The 18,179-nt window shown below is 37.6% G+C and overlaps 1 protein-coding gene across 6 annotated transcripts in view; it reads right to left on the bottom strand.

Moving 5' to 3' along the window:
* Positions 1-18,179, bottom strand: part of DDAH1 (dimethylarginine dimethylaminohydrolase 1) — a 266,154-nt gene that overhangs the window by 31,671 nt on the left and 216,304 nt on the right. For all 6 annotated transcript variants that reach the window (XM_011982117.1, XM_011982114.1, XM_011982118.1 and 3 more), the window contains 2 exons: positions 11,354-11,427; positions 10,270-10,389 (listed from right to left, as the gene is read on the bottom strand). In XM_011982117.1, the coding sequence (XP_011837507.1) occupies positions 10,270-10,389; positions 11,354-11,427 (194 nt within the window). The remainder of the gene's footprint in view (positions 1-10,269; positions 10,390-11,353; positions 11,428-18,179) is intronic.

Here is an 18,179-nt window from a genome sequence, read left to right as displayed (position 1 = left end):
TATATATATGATCTTCACACCTAACAGGTATTGTTACTGCTATTGATAATATGACTGGTAGTAGCTGAACTTTATTGAGTTCTTATCGTTTGCCAGGGTGTGGATAAAAAAGAAATGAGTGGTTAGAAAACATACAAAAACTGTAATAGATTCAGCACTTTTCATTTAGCTCCTCAATTGTTTTCTGTTGTTGTTGTTTTTGGAACCCTATAACAGTGAGTCACCTCTGAGTATGTGGTCACAGGTTTAAACTTGGTCCCACTTCAGGACGAGATAAAGGGAATGGCTGTTGTAATCTATCTCCAAAGCTACCTTTAACATTTGCAGACAGATAGTGTGGTGAGTATTATGGGGACCCAGCAGCAGCAACAGAACCATAATTGAGAAAATGAGATTTAGAAATATTTTTAAAGATTATTGGACAAATACAACATTTTGAAAGATGAAAACAGGGAAAAACAGTAAGTGATTAAGAGCAGGGCAATGGTAGTGGGATGGTTTTGCAGGAGGGTGGTAGCAAATTTAATGTGTTTCTTTTGCATGTCAGTATTTCTAAGGATGATCCAAATTCTAGTATTGTGTCATGTAGTGGGGAAGTTTTCCCCAGAGGCTGCAGAATAATTCACGGTCAAAATGTCACTTCTAATTTAGTGTCTATGTTTCACCCTATGCTTTATTAACCTTCAGCCAAGCAATAGGATACTTATCAACACCTACGGCATTTAATACATGTGATTTCCACAGAGAAACAGTAACCCAAAACTCAAAACCCTCCTCCTTTCAGCTCAACTGACATGTTTCCTAATCCCGTCAACACCAAAGGTACTGGTGTTGGCATGGCTGAGAGTATCACACAGGTCATGCTGTGATGTATGATCTCAGCCCATGAGACAGAAATCATCCTTTTTTTTTTTGAATCTTTTGCTAAATCAATTCAGCCAAGAAACAATCTGACACTGCTAGAGATGGAAGGCATGCAAATGTTTTTAAGGTGATTTTTTTGGTGGGCCTTGAGAGAGAGTAAACACATGAAAATAAATGGAAAAGGGTAAAGGACAGACTCCAGACTTGAGTGAGCACTGATTCCACTGCTGCCAGTGGAAACTGAAATGGAAGCCAACCCCGTTAGTGTCTTACAAGGTTAGGCATCAGATGCCTACCAGAGCTGCTGTCATATCTGAGTACTGCTCCATTCCCAAAATGTGAATCTAGGTCAGTGAAATCCAGCAACATTTGTCTACCAATTTTTGATGGTTTGTTACTTTGTGGATGAGGAGAGCTGAATTCATGGTGACAAGGAGAGTTTAAACTCTTTTCCAAAAAGTCTACGAAAGGCACGCCATTGTGGTAGTTATTTCTGAAGTCATTTTGTTCATCATTGTCCCCTGGGGCACAGAACAGGAATTCTGTAATTATCTGCCAAAGTGTTGATCTGGTCCCTTTTTCTCCCTCTAAAGTCCATCAGTCACGATGTTCTGTTACTTCTCTAAGTGGGCCTCACTTTCCGCACTGCCCTTTCCACTTTCACAGCTACTTTCCTAATACAGATCCTCCACTCATTTATTCATAGACTGTGCTGTGCAATGGCAACAGCTAGTTTTATTACTCCTAATCTTTATTCCTGTTAAATCATTACAGGAACCGTGCCAGACAGATCTTTCTGAAAAAACACCTTCAGCTTCTACTCCTCTGCTAAAAAAAAAATCTGTGTTGTTCCCCACAGCCCACAGATAAGAAAACCCCAGTTTCATTGGCCAAGATCATTTGAAGCAGCCCCAACTTGTATCTCTGACCTTATCTCTCTCTGTTTCCCTGCATACAGCCCCCATTCCAGCCATTGTCTCTTGATTATACTGTAGACACTCCCCCAGATTGTTCTGTTTGTAATAACCACCACTCTTCTGTGCCAACTATGGCTTACGTTCATTTAGGTGAACTCAGACTTGGAGTCTTGCTTCTGGTTGATCACTCCCTCTCCAGAACTCCTACCACCTTTCCTAGGACCCTGAACCATTTATTAGGCACTTATGTTGTGTTGCACGGTGACAGTTTTTATCTTTTAATGTTCTCTCTTGTTTCTCCAACTAAATGGGAGCAGCCTTGAGGGCAGAGATCATTTCTCATCCGACTCAGTATCCCTGTGCTTGGGATAGTATCTTTCATATATTAATAGTTGCCGCTCAGTAAATCTTACCACTGTGATGTCTTTTCAATTGCTGTTTTAAGAGTCTTTTTGCAGAAGAGACAGTAATAAGAGGTTTTGAAAATCTTAGCTACTTTTCCTATCAGAGTTTTATGTATGAATTAGAAAATTATGTTTTTTAGATATCCAACTGAATAGTTATATATGTAACTGAAGCTTCTTCTAAGAAAATAGAATGAAGTTGGAATCTTTCTGTGGTTTTCCTCAAACAGGCATAAAAACATTGCTAAGCACAAACAGATACAAAGATGTTCCGGCTGGGCGTGGTGGCTCATGCCTGTAATCCCAGCACTTTGGGAGGCTGAGGTGGGTGGATCACAAGATCAGGAGATCAAGACCATCCTGGCCAACACGGTGAAACCCTGTCTCTACTAAAAATACAAAAAAATCAGCCAGGTGTGGTGGCAGGCGCCTCTAGTCCCAGCTAGTCAGGAGGCTGAGGCAGGAGAATGGCGTGAACCCGGGAGGTGGAGCTTGCAGTGAGCCGAGATTGCGCCACTGAACTCCATCCTGGGCGACAGAGCCAAAAAAAAAACGCCAAAAAACAGATGTTCCATCACTTCCAGGCACTGAAAGGACAACATCACATTAATAGATTCTACAGTGAGCCCACTCTAAAATAATCCTTACCGCTAGTGCTTTATAATTATATGGTTGCTACTTTTTGCCAAGTAGTTGTTCACTCCATCCTAGGTTTAAGACACAGTATTTCACCTTGACTGGCTGTTATGAAATTTCCAACGGGAAGGAACAACACTTTCAATTCCTAGTGAGGCTGATTCAACTTTGTTTTTTCAAGAAGAGAACGAGTATAGGAGATAGGGGTCACACAGGGAGAGCTGGAGGCAAAGCCATAATGCCAATCCATGAAATGGATTCTAAGTTCTCTGCTTTGTCCTCATGGGCATTTTGAACCTGTAGGCAATTATGCTTCTTTAGTAGAATCAACATGATTATTTAAAAAAGTAAGGTATTCTCTAATATCAGTAATAGTGTGAAGTTTAACTTTTTTTCCCCCTTTTTGGCTATATCTTCACACAGTAAGATCAGGTCCTGTTGTTAGGTTTTTCTGTGTGTGTGTGTGTGTGTGTGTTGGGGGAGGAGGTATGGAAACATGAGTCAAATGCAAGCTTCCTGTTCTCAGAAAATGATAACATTAGTGATTTTGGTAACTTGGAATATTTTAATGAGGAATTTTAGCATGTCAAATGGATTAAATCATGGCATCCAAATTATTACCCAGTTAGGTATTATATTTCAAGTTTATACAATGTTGAATTCTGGGCAGGAAGAACCTAAGAAGTTTCTAGCTTTCTATGGCTTTAATTTGAATATTTTCTTTACTTTTACTGATAATGTAATTGGGATATGTTATTTTGCACCTATATGACAAAAAAGTTGGCTTCTTCAGGTGCACATTATTCAGGATTCTAAGCTAGGTACTTTTGGAAGTTGCAGGTATCCTTGAAAGCAGTGGCTCTCTACTTGGCCTGTGCATTAGACTCACCTGTGGAGCTTTTAAAAAATGCAGATGCCTGGGTTCCATACCAGACTCAGAACATGAGCATTTTCTGTGATAAACCCAGGGTAGAGTGTTTTCAGAAAGCTACTCAGATGACTTTAAACCACTTTCTCACTAGGAACCACTAATTTAAGGTCACTTACAAGACTTGTTCTTTCAGAAGCTAGAGTCTTGGATTGAAAGGCCCCTTATGAGGCTATGTGGCCAACCATCCAACAGATGATTACCCCTACAATATCCTATAGAGTCAGTTTAATACTTTTTGATGGTCTAGTATATAGTGGACAGGATGAACAGCACTTTTAAATATAATTTCTTCCCTTTCCCCTTTTACATTTTCTTGAAAGCCCAAAAGAAAAAAAAAAAAAAAGGCACATTATTCCCTTTCTCCTACTTGGCCAAGTTTGCCTTCTTCCTGCCTTGGGACTAATGCTAAAATTCAGCATGGCTGTTTTGGTGTCATAGCTTCAAATTATTTATTGGCTTATTATGCCAAAACATTTTATTTTGGCCACCCTAGCCTTGTTGGCATACAGCTCTGGGAATATTGTCAGATGAGGCCACTGCTGCCAGGAAAGGGAGCATAAACAGTTGTTACAAATTCAGAGGCTATTTGGTTTTGTGTTTTAATTTCTTAATACACGCATGGCAGATTTAAAAAAATCATTGTTTTGTGGAGCTGGTGAATACAACAGCCAGATAATAAGACAAAATTAAACCTACAATGGGATTGTCAGTATGCCTTTCATAGCAGAGATCCAAAGTGGAAAATCTTGTGGCTACATACTATAATTCCCTGTGACAACAATAACTAAAAATGCGAAGTCTTTATTTTTCCATTTCAATCACCCTGCTGATATGAGTTAGTTCTCATTCTGTCTTTTGGGTTTTGCTAGTTGTCATTAAAGGAAATTCCAGGCAATAAAAAACATACAAAATCCAAACACATTAAGGGTTTTTCCATCTTCATTTTTATATGCGTCTATAAAATAACATGGACATTTTTGGACATAAAAGCAATGCTGCAGCTGAGTCAAAACAAGAGGAAATACAGTCTGAGTGATCTCTATTATACAGTTAGTCATTCAAAAGAAAACCAGGCTGTGTGCTATGCAATTTAAATGAGGTACAAAGCAGCTCTTGTCTTCATTCAAGGAATCTTACAAACTCAGTTAGTTATTTCAGGAAGTAGATAAGAAACCTAAAAGACATTTCCATTGAGATGCATTGTGAGCATTTTAATTTAAAATTACAAGTCTATTGAAAAACCACATACTGTATTTAAGCTCCATTTACATGACAAAGGCACAAAAAATGGAGTGGTGATCTCATAATTATTTTCTTACCACGTCCTTGTAGTATTTTTATTAAAAGTATTTTTAGGTAATAATTTATTGTGATACAAAAGAACAGAATTACTAATTTAAAAAAAGTCCACCAAAGAAAACTATAGCTGTATCCCATAAACATATACAAATGTAATATATGAAAAAAATGAAAACAAAAACAAGACAAAACAACAAAAAACTCCTCTCCCACGGGGTTAGGAAGGTGAGGATGCTCCTGCTGTTGCCCGGCCAGCAGATGGCACAGTCCCCCAGCTGGTCCATGCTGCAGTCCCTCCCAGGTGGGGTCAGCAGCTTCCTCTTCTGAACAGTTTCAGGAAAGTTTTAGCTAAAGGTTACCACCTCCCCTGACTTCCCTCCCTCTTTCCCTTCATCCTTCCTCCCCTCCCCTCCCTTCATCTTTCCTTTCTTAAGAAATTTTTTTTTCCTCCAATTGACTGGAAGAGTGAATGCTACCAAGGAGGTCAAGTTAAAAATCATTACTGAGAATTACTGTGAGTCCCTCCTGAGGGCAGATATTACAATCTATCCTCCTGTGAAGATAGCATGTAATTAATCCAGGTTTTTGGAAAAGAAGGCAATTTTGGGGATGGATCTAGAAATACAACAAGGTGAGATGTGGTATAGATTTACTCTTATGTCTTTTTCCTCCTTAATTAAAAAAATAAAATAAAAACAGAGTAGTCTATGGAAAAGATAGGCATCATGTAGATGGTAAAGCAGGGGGTTAGGAGTTAGGCACACTTAGTTATTGGAGAATTATTTCTGCAAGTCAATCATAGCCTACTTCCAACAATGTAACATATATATTTTTCCTAAACTTTAAAAAATTAAAGTATAACATACAAAGTGTAATATATAAAGTATAACACACAAACTGGCCCTCTGGACCATGACTGCCTCCCTTCTTCTTAAAATATTATTCTGACAGCTAACAGTAGAGAGTAGCTTTGCCTCCTGTTTAATTATGTGCATGAAAGGCTAGAATATGTATTCTTTGGGGGTTGGCTTCTTTTGTTCAAATTATGTTTTTGAGCAGCATTTCCAGCTTTGGAATAACTGGAGTTCTCATCTTAGAGAAGGCAAACATTCCTTCTGGAAGAGTACAAACAGGTCTAATGCCTGTGTATGAATTAATTTGTCTTACATTGTTTTTTTTTTTTTGTTTTTTTTTTTAACATGTAGAGGGGTATGAAGGTGATGATGCAAAGTCGGGAGAAAAACTATAGAAAATGCAGGTTGCTCTAAAAACTAATTTGGCCTAAATAATAGTATTTCTAGGATCAGATTTGCTGTTAGGTATCTAGCATTTGTTCAAACCAACCTAACTTCTAGTAACTTTGCCATATGGATGGTAAAATGCAGTAATAATGTCTTCCTTTCTTCTTTCCCTAGATTGGTATCCTGTATTAAATGTGTTCTGGAGGCCAGGTATGGTGGCTCACGCCTGTAATCCCGGCACTTTGGGAGGCCGAGGCAGGCAGATCACTTGAGGTCAGGAGTTCAAGACCAGCCTGGGCAACATGGTGAAACCCCATCTCTACTAAAAATACAAAAATTAGCTGGGCGTGGTGCCTGTAATCCCAGTTACTCAGGAGGCTGAGGCAGGAGAATCTCTTGAACCTGGGAGGTGGAGACTGCAGTGAGCCAAGATCAAGCCACTGCTCTCCAGCCTAGGCAACAGAGTAAGACTCCATCTTAAATGAATGAATGAATGAATGAATGAATGTGTTCTGGGCTTTTTAGCTGATAATTGCTAAACTCTTCCTAGATGCATGATTTCATTTAAATATACAATGCATACACTATTAAATCTACTATAATCTCGACTGGCAAGATGATTATCTCCATAAGAATCTACTTCATTAACCAAGAGTAGATTGCAACCCATTACAAAGTATTTCAAATGCAATAAAACTACTCAGAAACCCTTGGGGCTCTCAGCTTTACCTAAATATGTAAGAAGTAGCTTCTGAAGGAACCAAGTACTCAAAGAGCAGTGACAGAGGTGAGAAGTAATCAAGCTTTCAGTGTGTAGCACAGGAAGGCACAGTTCACCTCTGTTTAAGTAATATGCTGGACTTCTCTACAGAGGAAAGAAGGTTTACAAGGGAAAAAATAAATATCTGGTACCAAACTCACACCTTTCCTGAGACTGCTCAGATCTTGGATACCAACAAAAAATGGAAAGTCAGGAGGTAGGTGGAGAGACACGGAAGGAGCAGACAAGCTCAGCTAGAATCAATCTATGGCAAAATAATTAGAAAAGGTTTTCTAAATAAAATAGAAGATTTAGTATGGAGTGGGGTGGGCAACTGAGGCCAGGGGAATCAGGGTCCAGGAAACTTGTTTCTGGAACTGTAAGATCCCACTCAAAATGATTATTTCATCAGGTCTCAGTATTTTGAACTGTCAAATGGGAAAAACAAAACCAATCACACTTTTATCACTTGTAAGCGATATATTTGTATCTATTCTTCTGTCTTCCTGCCTGTCTATAATAACATGGAGTATTTATATTTCTATGCTAGTAGTTAGCAATTAATAATTGACCCATTATTAATTTTATTGATGGTTGTAATATAGAAACCAAACTACTCTCAAATAAATAAAGCAGCTGAGTTCATCCAAACCTGAGTTTCACCAACCCATTTCCAACCTGTGACTATTTCCTTAGGCAGAGCTCATTATTCTCCAGATCAGTTTGTCCTCTTATTTTCACTACAAGGTAACAGGACATTTTTGATGCTAGAAACATGGCAGGTGGGCAGTCACCAAATCCACAGGCCTGTGGTTTAGGCAGTACATTTGCTGATGGAAAATGCAATCTCCAACGAATGCCTTTCTAGCTACTGAGGATTATTTATAGGTTCTGACAAGTAGAAAAGGAACATCATTATTAACACTAACTCGAATGAACTCTACAGGGAGGAGGACTATAAAGTCTTCATAGGATGCCCTTAAGAGATGAGGTCTGAGAGAATCTGACCATGGGAAGGGAAAGATGAAGAGAGAAATAGGAGTGAGTTGCCAACCCATGCAATAGGACTTAGGGCTTGGGTTTTGTTTTTTTTTTTTTTTTCCCCTAGGTCATCAGTGGTCCTCTTTTCTAACTGCAGAGTCTTCCTTTTCCAATGTTGGTCCAACATCTCTGAAACAATGCAGGGCTTTCTCCTCAAAGACCTGCTGGGACCCAGATTGCTCCCTCACGGTGATAATCTTGTCTTCCTCACTGTTAAGTTCCTACTTCTTCAGACCTCACCTGCCCCTTCCACTTGTACCTCTAGAAACCCACTAGAAACTCCTTTATGAGTTGAGTTGGTTTGCTCATGTCTCTTGAATGTACTTTGCTCAGTCTTTGCTTATGCCATGTCCCCACCTGTAATTTTCTCTCATTGAATTCTACCCTGTCAAATGCCATCCATCCCTCAAGACTCACATCTAGTCTCATTTTCTCTACAAAGCTTTCTCTGAATATCTAGGCCTCAGGGAGCTCCTCCTTTTCCTCTGAACTTTGAAGCGCATTTAGGGCCTGTATCATATAACATAGTGCTACTTAGTCATATTTGATTACCTTTTATTTTGTTATGTGTTAGTCTCACTAGACTATTTGAGTTAGAGACCTACTGAGGTAGGGACCAAACGATTTGAGTTAGGGACCTAGTCTACCCAGAATGGCAGAAGGGGCCACTTTTTCTAGTTGGTCCACCCAGAAGGAGTTCTTTCTGCTAATTCACACAAATGCAAGGTATAGATCAGCTTAAACCCTCTCATCTTATAATCGATCTCAGACATATGCAGACCAGCCTTGCTACCACATATAGATACCACAGTCCCTAAGGAGAATAATCATCTTCCTAGACCTCCTGAGTGACACCATTTATCAAATGTTTTCTTTCAAGACACCAGCTTTTTTTATATACAGGAAGTTGACATGAACTTCCAGATGAAGCAGAACAAAAGACATTCTCTAAAGTAAATGAACAAAAGCCACCACGATAAAAATCAAATTCTGAGACAGATTGTTCAGCAACAATTAATAAAAGCCTTAGAAACAGAATCAAAGATACAGTTTGGGAAGAGGCGGAAGAAAGGCCAGGTGAGCTAGCTGAAAGAGTGGCAGATAATACAGAGGGGAAATTTAGCTCAAGGCAATGATTGCTTCCCAGCCAAACAACCACGCTTGGCACTGAGGTAGAAGAGAAAAAACCTGAACGAGCCTCAGGGCCCACAGATTTGCTGTCTAAAAGGAACTTCCGGCTTTGGCCCTTTAATAAGTCATGCATGCTGGTATGCAGGACCAGCTGAGAGGAAGGGGCTGCAGTCCTGACCCACCATTTAGTATTAGCACTATGACCTGGGGCAAGTCACTTGATCTAGTTTTCTCATCTGCAAAATGGAGATAATACCATCTCTCTCATTCATTTATTCATCCCTTCATCAGACATTTATTAAGGGCCCACTGTGGGCCAAGTGCAAAGGAGCATAATGATAAGCAAAACAGACACAGTCTTTATCCTTATTGGGTGTCCATATCATCTCACGGGGTTGAAGTTACAGAGAAGGAAAGGGAAAGCACTGCACTGTAACAGAAGGTCATCTTCTTTATCAATGACTTCCACTCTTGATTTAGCTGTGTGACCTGGGCAAGTCTAATTTTCTTCTGGCAAGTCTATTATCTATAAAATGAGGAAATTTCCGGTCTTAAAATGTTATTATTCCAAATGCAAATGAAGAAATTAAGCTTTTTAGGTACTTCTGAATCAGGGCTTTCTAAAAGATTATTATGAAATAGTCCAGATGCAACAAAAGGATGAGAATAATATAACAAACCCTGTGTACCAACTCTCCAACTTAAGTGGAAAAACGTTACAAGGAGGTCTATCTGGTGGCATGCCCTCTTTTCCCCTGAGGGATAATGGTGATGAGTTTGGTGTTTATTATTTTGAATCATGGCCTTTTTTAGGAAATCTGGTATGTAACTAAGAACAGTTCACCAGTGAAGAATTCTTCCTACACTTAGGTGTTCCTGGCTTCTAATGAATGTGAGGTCACAATAGTGCACATCACAGAAGCTCAAATACCTGCCTCTTCTCTCTCGGCCAACCCTGCTTGTTACTCCCCCTGCAGAGAGAATGTGAAAAACCCTGTGACAGGCACCCCCACTGCATTTAGAAGGAGCACAGTTTTGTATTTACCTTAAGGGCCTTCTGTGCAGATTCACTAGACCCAATTGCGATCAGGTTAGGCCCAGCCATGCTGCAGAAACTCTTCAAATGCAAGCCATCTGCCACCGGCACTGTGGAGACTGCATAGTCCTACACGGACAAGAGAAAAACAAGCAGTTTAGTATTGCAGAATAATTCTAAAACTGATTAAAAACTTCCCTGAACTACACCTACTCCTTGAAGACTGTCAGGGACCTTGAATATTTGGAAGAAAAACTGGGACCCACAGGTTTGGATATTGCTAGTTAAATGAAGACTGCTTCTAAGAAGAGAGCGGAGTCACCAGATGTGTGACTGCTGCAACATCTTTGCTGGCTGTTTGATCTATGGAGTGGGCTACTCTGGGAGGGTGTATTTGAATATCCCGTCTAAACAGTAGCTCAGCTGGAGACTCACATCCTCACGGGGAATGGAGCATCTTGAGAGTTATATCCCTTCCTATGCAGTGCAGAGAGCCAATCTATTAATAATCAATAAAGGGACCTTAAGAGGATGTATGTGCAACACCTAGCACGGTTTCCAGCACACAGCAGGCACTCAGCACAGGTGTTCCCTGATTCCAATCTAAAAAAATCTGTATGTCATAACAGAGTCAATTGGGTTTCCAGATTTTTTTTTTTTTTTTTTTGAGACAGGGTCTCGCCATGTTGCCCAGGCTGGTTTAGAACTCCTGGGCTCACGCAATCCTCCTGCCTTGGCCTCCCAAAGTGCTGGGATTACAGGCGTGAGCCATCATGCCTGGCCTTCCAGATTTTTTTTTAAGTTGTTGATTATTCCAGGAACATCTGCCAGGTGGCTGTATAATTATACACTGGAAGAAGACAGAAGATGCCCATGCTAACTTTGTTGTTCTTGTGGTAGCCCAATGAAGCCGAATTATTGAGGAATTTGAATTTTATAGCTTATAAAACTTCTAGTAAATGTACAAATATTAAGAATTATTGTACAAAGCCAGTGAAGCATAAACACCATTACTCATGATATTGATTCAATGGGTCTATGATTATGTATTAAGTAATTACTTTGTGCCAGGCATAAACTACCTTTTACCTACCTTAAAAGTATCAGCCAAGATTTCAGCACCTCGTTGATTTGTCCTTTTGGAAAGGCCCACAAAAAATTCTCTGCCTATAATAGATGTCATGGAACATAGTGAGCGGGTGGCACCAGGGACTGTACATCATTTCTTTTATCTATAAATAATGACTTTAAAGCATCACACAGTTTTCTCTTACCACAGAGGACAGCTTCACTAAAGAGACTACAAAAAATGATTTCAAACTACTGCCCTTAAGAATAAACTTTTTCAAATTCATAAGGGCAGAAAGTAGGATGGTGGTTTCTAGGAGCCATGGGGAAGGGTAAATGGGGAGTTATGGTTTAATGGATAGGAAGTTTCAGTTTGGGAAGATGAAAAAGTTCTGGAGATGCGCGGTGGTGATGGTTGCCTAACATTGTGAATGCTCATGCCTCTGAACTGTACATTTAAAAATGGTTAAAATGGTAAATTTTATGTTATGTATATTTTACCACAAGGAATGAAATTTTTATTTAGGCAATAATACAGTTAAACATATTGGTAATCTCTGATCAGAAATTAAGTAATAGCAATGACAACTTAACAGTACAACAGTTCCTCAAATAATATCATTTTGCTCAACTTTGATCAGGAAAAAGAAAAAATCGATTCTGGGCTGGGGCCATGGTCTGCATGGAGTTTGTACATTCTCTCTAGGCCTGCATGGGTTTCCTCCCACATCCCAGAGCTGTGCACAGCAGGTGAATTTTCACGTTTACAGGGTCCCAGTCTGAGCAAGTGTGGGTGTGTGGGTGTGCCATGATGGGACGGTGTCCTGTCCAGGGCGGGTTGCCACCTTGCACCCTGAGCTTCCAGTATAGCCTCCAGCCACCCTCGATGACCCTGAACTGGAAGAAGTGGGTTAGAAAATGAATGGATACAAATGATTGTAATAAAGTATCCAATAATCATACAAATGTACAACAATAAACAATGTTGTAGGATAGTGCTCAATGAGCCCACCATATTTGTGATTGTTTTGAGTTGTGTGGTGGGAGGAGGGGCTCCTTACAATTTTAGCTTGGCAAACATTTATTCCCTGATTTAACCCACCACCACCAGAACTGCTGTCACTCACTAATTGACCAAAAATTGGGCAATTATCTTGTTTTTATTAATTTAAAAAAATGTGCGTATGGCTGACATTTATTTCAATGTTTAATATTATAAGTGTTTTGGGTCTTGATTTAGAAGCTGGGTGATATTTTTGTGACTAGAAATATGCCAGAGGAACTTAACTCTTGTTTATATTAGCCTGTGGTAAAAATGGTTTTGTTATATGTCACTTCGCTTAAAAGTCACAGTTTCCATGAACCGATCAACATTGTTAAGTGAGAATTTACTATACTACCTTTTTTTTTCCACTAAAATAACAATACTAGACATTGTTGATAAATTCGGATTCTTTTCTAACAAAATGATCATGTGAGGCCTGAGGAAACACTCTGGGGAAAGTGAGTTAAGTGCTGACTGGTCTTCAGGTCTGACCTCTAAGAGCCCTGTCTTTGAAACTATACATCCATATGGTTGAAATCAAAACATCAAAAGATACCTATGTACTAAATACAACATTTCTGCAGGATGAAACTGCCTTCTTATTTGACTTTTCTGAAATTCAGCAGTTTTTCTACTCAGAAGCCAAAGCACTAGATAAAAATGGTCTCTTAGTTATAGGCAAATAATTATAGTATGGAGTTAGGCAATATATAAATGTGGGAATTCTCATCTTCCCTTTATTTACGGAAATCCCACATAATATGTGGAAAAGATAGTCAAAGAGAAATTAGTATCTTTTTGCCTCAGAGTATTATGGTAAAGTATAAGAAGAGTAGCCATGCAGAAGGAATGGCTTGATAGACTTTATAAACATTATAACTTTAATCTTCATAATGTCCTTATAAAGGGGCAAATGACATAGGTCAGGTGATGTTATGACAATATCCAAGGGCTTATGTTGTTGGCAGACACAGGAATCTTTTGTGGCACACTGACAGTTTTTTGGGTAATGGTATGATTGTGTTGTCTGTTAAGAAAACTCACTATATAAAGATCAAAATTTAACTCAGGGAGAGGTATTTTACTTGAAAAAAGTATTATGTACTTTATTAAATAGCTACAATGAAAAAATATCAAGTTTCCTTAATTCTTTCAAGATAAAAATAGGTTTATAAATTAATTTATTTATAACTTTTAAGAAAATCTTTTAAGAAAAACAATACTCTGAGGCAAAAATAAAAAAAATAAAAAAAAATACTGATTTCTCTCTGAATATGTTTTCCCACATTTCATGTGGAATTCTTTTCCAAGAAACAAAGGGAGGATGAAAATTTCCACATTTATGTATGTAACAAATTTTTAGGGTGGAATGCATACCATTTCCATTTTAAAAGACTAAGGTGTTCAAAGGCTAAGATGTGATGGGAAAGTACAAAGCGAAGGATGCTGCTTATCTCTTCAAAGTAGGTTGGACTTCTGTCTCTGGCAGTATGTTGGATGAGAGCTCCTAAATAATCTTCCTGATGGAAACAACTAAAATACTGAAATGGACATCTAAATTTGTTTTGATGTCTTTTGTGTCATTTTCTTCTATGCCAATTCACATTTTTGTTTTTCCCCTTCCTGTCTCAGTCATTTATAGGAGAAACCAGGCCATTTTTCCTACTGACTATCCTACATTCTTGCTTTGACTGGTTGCTTCCTCTTATAACTTAGCATTTAAATTTTTCCTTTATCCTTTGTATTTTCAGTAAGCAGGCATTAATTAGATGCTCATTCATATATCTTTTAACAGGACTACTGTGGGTTCAAGTGGCATCAGCCTGATTCCCTCATTATAAAGTTTCCTGTCAAGCTTTCATATAACACTTTTAATATCATTTGTTGATCATCACACAGGTCCATTATTTTTACTAGGAATCTGCATTTACTGGCTGCACCTCTAAAAAGAAAATCTCTCCTCAAGTATTTGGTCTACTTGAAATAAAATTCATAAAGGAAAGAAAAGCTAAATGCTTGAGTCTGTCTTTTACATATAAATTATTGGAGTTATGAGTTAGTGTTCCAGCAACTTGCAGTAATGACCAATAAGTTCTTTTAAAAAGACATCATTACCTTTGAATGAATCAAAGAGGAAATCACAGTAGAAATTAGAAAACATTTAAAAAAGCGAAATAACAAAAATATCCATATCAAAATAAGGAGTCTGCTAAAGTAGTACTTGGAGGCCAAGTTACATAGCCTTAAAAGCTTACATTAGAGAAGATGAAAGGCTAAAATTAATTAGATAAAATTCCAACTTGAGATGTAGAAAAAAAGATAATAGAATAAAAAGAAAGAAATGTGAAGGAAGGAAATACAGAAACAGAAAAGAAACATTCAAGAGAAAGAGTTCAACCAAGCCAATAGTTGGTCCTTTGAAAAGATTAATAAAATTAGCAAACCTTCTGGCAAAGAAAGAAAGAAGGCATAAATTAACATTACCAATGAAAAGATAATATAGCTATAGTTGTTGTGAAACTTAAACAGATATTAGAAAATATAAGTAACTTTATACCCAACATTTTGAAAAATTAAAATAGATAAAATCTTAGAAAATGGAACTCATCAAAACTGACTTAGGAAAATCTAAATTGTCACATAATCATTAATCGACTACATCAGTTTAAAATTTCTCCATAAAGAAGGCACAAGAGCCTGTTTCCAAAGTTTAAGGAATACATAATTCAAATAGTACTGATTCCAGAGAATAGAAAAAGAGGAAATATTCCCTAATACGTTCTCTGAGGCTAACATAACTCTTTTACCAAAACCAGACAAGGATAACAAGAAATATGAATTATAGGCCACAAAAACAATAGTCATAACAAAATGTTATCAAACTAAATTTAACACTGTGTTAAAAAGAGAATAAATCATGATCAAATTTCATTTAATGCTGGGGTTGCAAGACTGGTCAAATATCAGAAAATGAATTAATGAAATTAACCACATCAACAGATTCAAGAAGAAAATCATATAATCATTTCAGTGATGCAAAAAAGAGTTTACTCTATCACCTGAAATTCATTTCCAGGTGTTTACTTTAGAGAAACTCTTGTATATGTTCCCAGGAGACACACAAGAATGTACATAGAAACACTGAAGATAATCGACAAAAACTGGAAAACATCCAAAAACACATCAGCAGTAAAATTAATCATACATTATGGTGTATTCTTATCACAGGGAACTACACAACATTGAAAATGAACTATAGCGGCACACATCAACTTAGATCAAAAGTAGAAAAATCACCTAAGAGTTCATATAATGTGACTCTAATAAAGGTATCTTGTAGCTTTGTAAAACTACAAGACAAAACTAAAACAGCATACACTTTAGGAATACATGCATGGAGGCAAAACTCAAAGAACAACAAAGCAATAATTAGCACAAAATTCAAGACAGTGGTTACTTGAGGCTGGGGGAGAGGCTGGTTGTCACTGGGGACCCCACAGGAGCGTCTATGGTCCTGGCAATGCTCTATTTCTTAAGTCAGGAGGTGGACACCTAGGTGTTTATTTTATTATTGATCTTTAAACTATACATAAATATTTTATAACTCTTTTTTAATGTATTCTGTATTTCACAAAAATAAATAAAAGTAGAGGTAAGTAGCTGTCTTTTTAAGAGAAATGGGATTGAAACAATTTTTGCCAGTAGCTGCTTGCTTGACTGACAGATTTCCCAGCAGGAACAGGATTTGGAAAGCAGCTTTCCTTCTGTCCATTTCCTGATTAATTATTAATGAGGCTTTGAATTACAGAGGAAAGAGGACACAGAGCACATAGAAAATGTTACAGACCTTATTTCTTATCTAACTCTTCCTAATCCAAAAATTGAGTGGTAATGGTTGCACAACATTATGAATGTAATTAATGCCACTTGAATTGTACACTTAATAATGGTTAAAATGGCAAATGTTATGTATGTTTAACCACAATAAAATAAAAGAGATGAAGAAAAGTGAGAAGTAGAAAATAGAAGGCAGGACCACACATTAGGTGTGAATGGGGTGCCAAGGACGTAAAGATATCCCGACATCATCTCAGTTTTGAACAAAGTAACTATTAACACATTAAGTATTGAATACAAAAAATAAAAGTCTACAGGTAGTATCAAAGGCAAGCCTAAATGCTTAGTACCTACTTTGAAGATAGGTCAGAACTACTAGGCTTGAGATGCTAGGGAAAGACCTTTGACCAAAAGAAGAGATTCCTAGTGTAAGCTGCACTTTCACACTGAGGAGATTTTAGGGGGTCTTTTGGCTCAGCTGCTAAAATAACTAAATGGCTGTGAACATAGCTTGGTTAAGCCATATTTCAAATGTTAACAGTACCTGCTTACAATAAGTTATTCATTGCATGGCTATTTCTGATAAAAAAGAGTTATATTGTAAGGAAGTGTGATTTACACATCTAACTTTTCACAAAAGCCTATTTTGTTAGAGAAACAGGCTGTTGTTCTGTACTGTCAAAAAGAATGAAAGTGCCATCAATGACACAAAGAATATTCTAAGGGGAACTTACTAGGCAGATTCAAAGAATGCCTGAGTCTGCTTGACACACCCAGCGCTAAGAATGCAGCGTAGGCCTTCCTGACTCCTCGTTCTGTGTTCTCAGGGTTCAATGGGCATGCAACCAAACCCCAGAGATGGACCACTGCATGTGACAGTGGCAGCACAGGTGCAGTACACAACTCCAGGGCATACTATTCATACAATCCCTAACAAGAATGGCGCCCCCAGAGCTGGCAACGTGGTGGCCTCACCCATAGCTACAGTATGTGACACTTAGCAAAGAACTACTTAAATGTCACAGGATAAACACTCCTTCTTCAGGAACATTAATTATGTCCAAAGGTAAGAAATGCAAAACATTATTTTGATATTAAAACAAAAATGGCTATATCTTGGCTATATGTATATATGAGATTCAATATAAAATTCACATCAACCAAAATATTAGACTTCCAAGTAGCTTCATGCTTTCAGTGGGTCACTTGGGGCTATATTCCTAAGTCCCTGAGGACCACCCTTTGCTGTCAGGGCTACACTGGTGAAATGTATTCTCTGACATGTCTGGGAAAATAAACTCTCACAATAAATTAAAATTACTATTGATTATCTTGCTCATCAGTATAACCAGAATGAATTTGGGGACCTGGATTTTACACATGATTTTATACAACACTAATTATATGATAAATGAGTTGAAAAGGTTAAATGCTAAAATTACTATTTCTTTAGTAGCCACATTACACATTGTAAAAACTGATTCCAGTTAGATCAATAATAATATTAGCTGTTCATATTTTGTTGAGTTCTGCTATTATTCATCTGGCATTACGCCAAGTCAATCTGCATAGAAATTATTTAAATCCACCTTGCCATCTGGAAAGAAAATTGTAAATGACACTAATCTTGAATTAAGAATCTTTTAAATACAAACCAGATATACACAGTAACAAAATGGAAAACTTATAAATTCATGTTGAAGAAGAATAAAGTAGAAGCAAGATACACAGTGGTGATGTACATACCAATAATGTTCTTGTAAAAATATGCAAATGTATACATACGAAGTACTAAAAAGACATATATACTAAATACTAAAGTGATTATATTTGAATAGAAGGTCTTTTTTTCTTATTGTGTTTTTCTGTATTTTCCAATTTCCCTCCATTTAGCATCTATTACTTTGGTAATTAAAACTACTATAATACGCCGGGCACGATGGCTTATGCCAGTAATCCTAGTATTTTG

This window comes from Mandrillus leucophaeus, unplaced genomic scaffold (assembly GCF_000951045.1).
Source record: "Mandrillus leucophaeus isolate KB7577 unplaced genomic scaffold, Mleu.le_1.0 Scaffold235, whole genome shotgun sequence".
Lineage (NCBI taxonomy): Eukaryota > Metazoa > Chordata > Mammalia > Primates > Cercopithecidae > Mandrillus > Mandrillus leucophaeus.
Note: the sequence above shows the minus strand (reverse complement) of the source record. Positions and strands in the feature narration are given on the sequence as shown.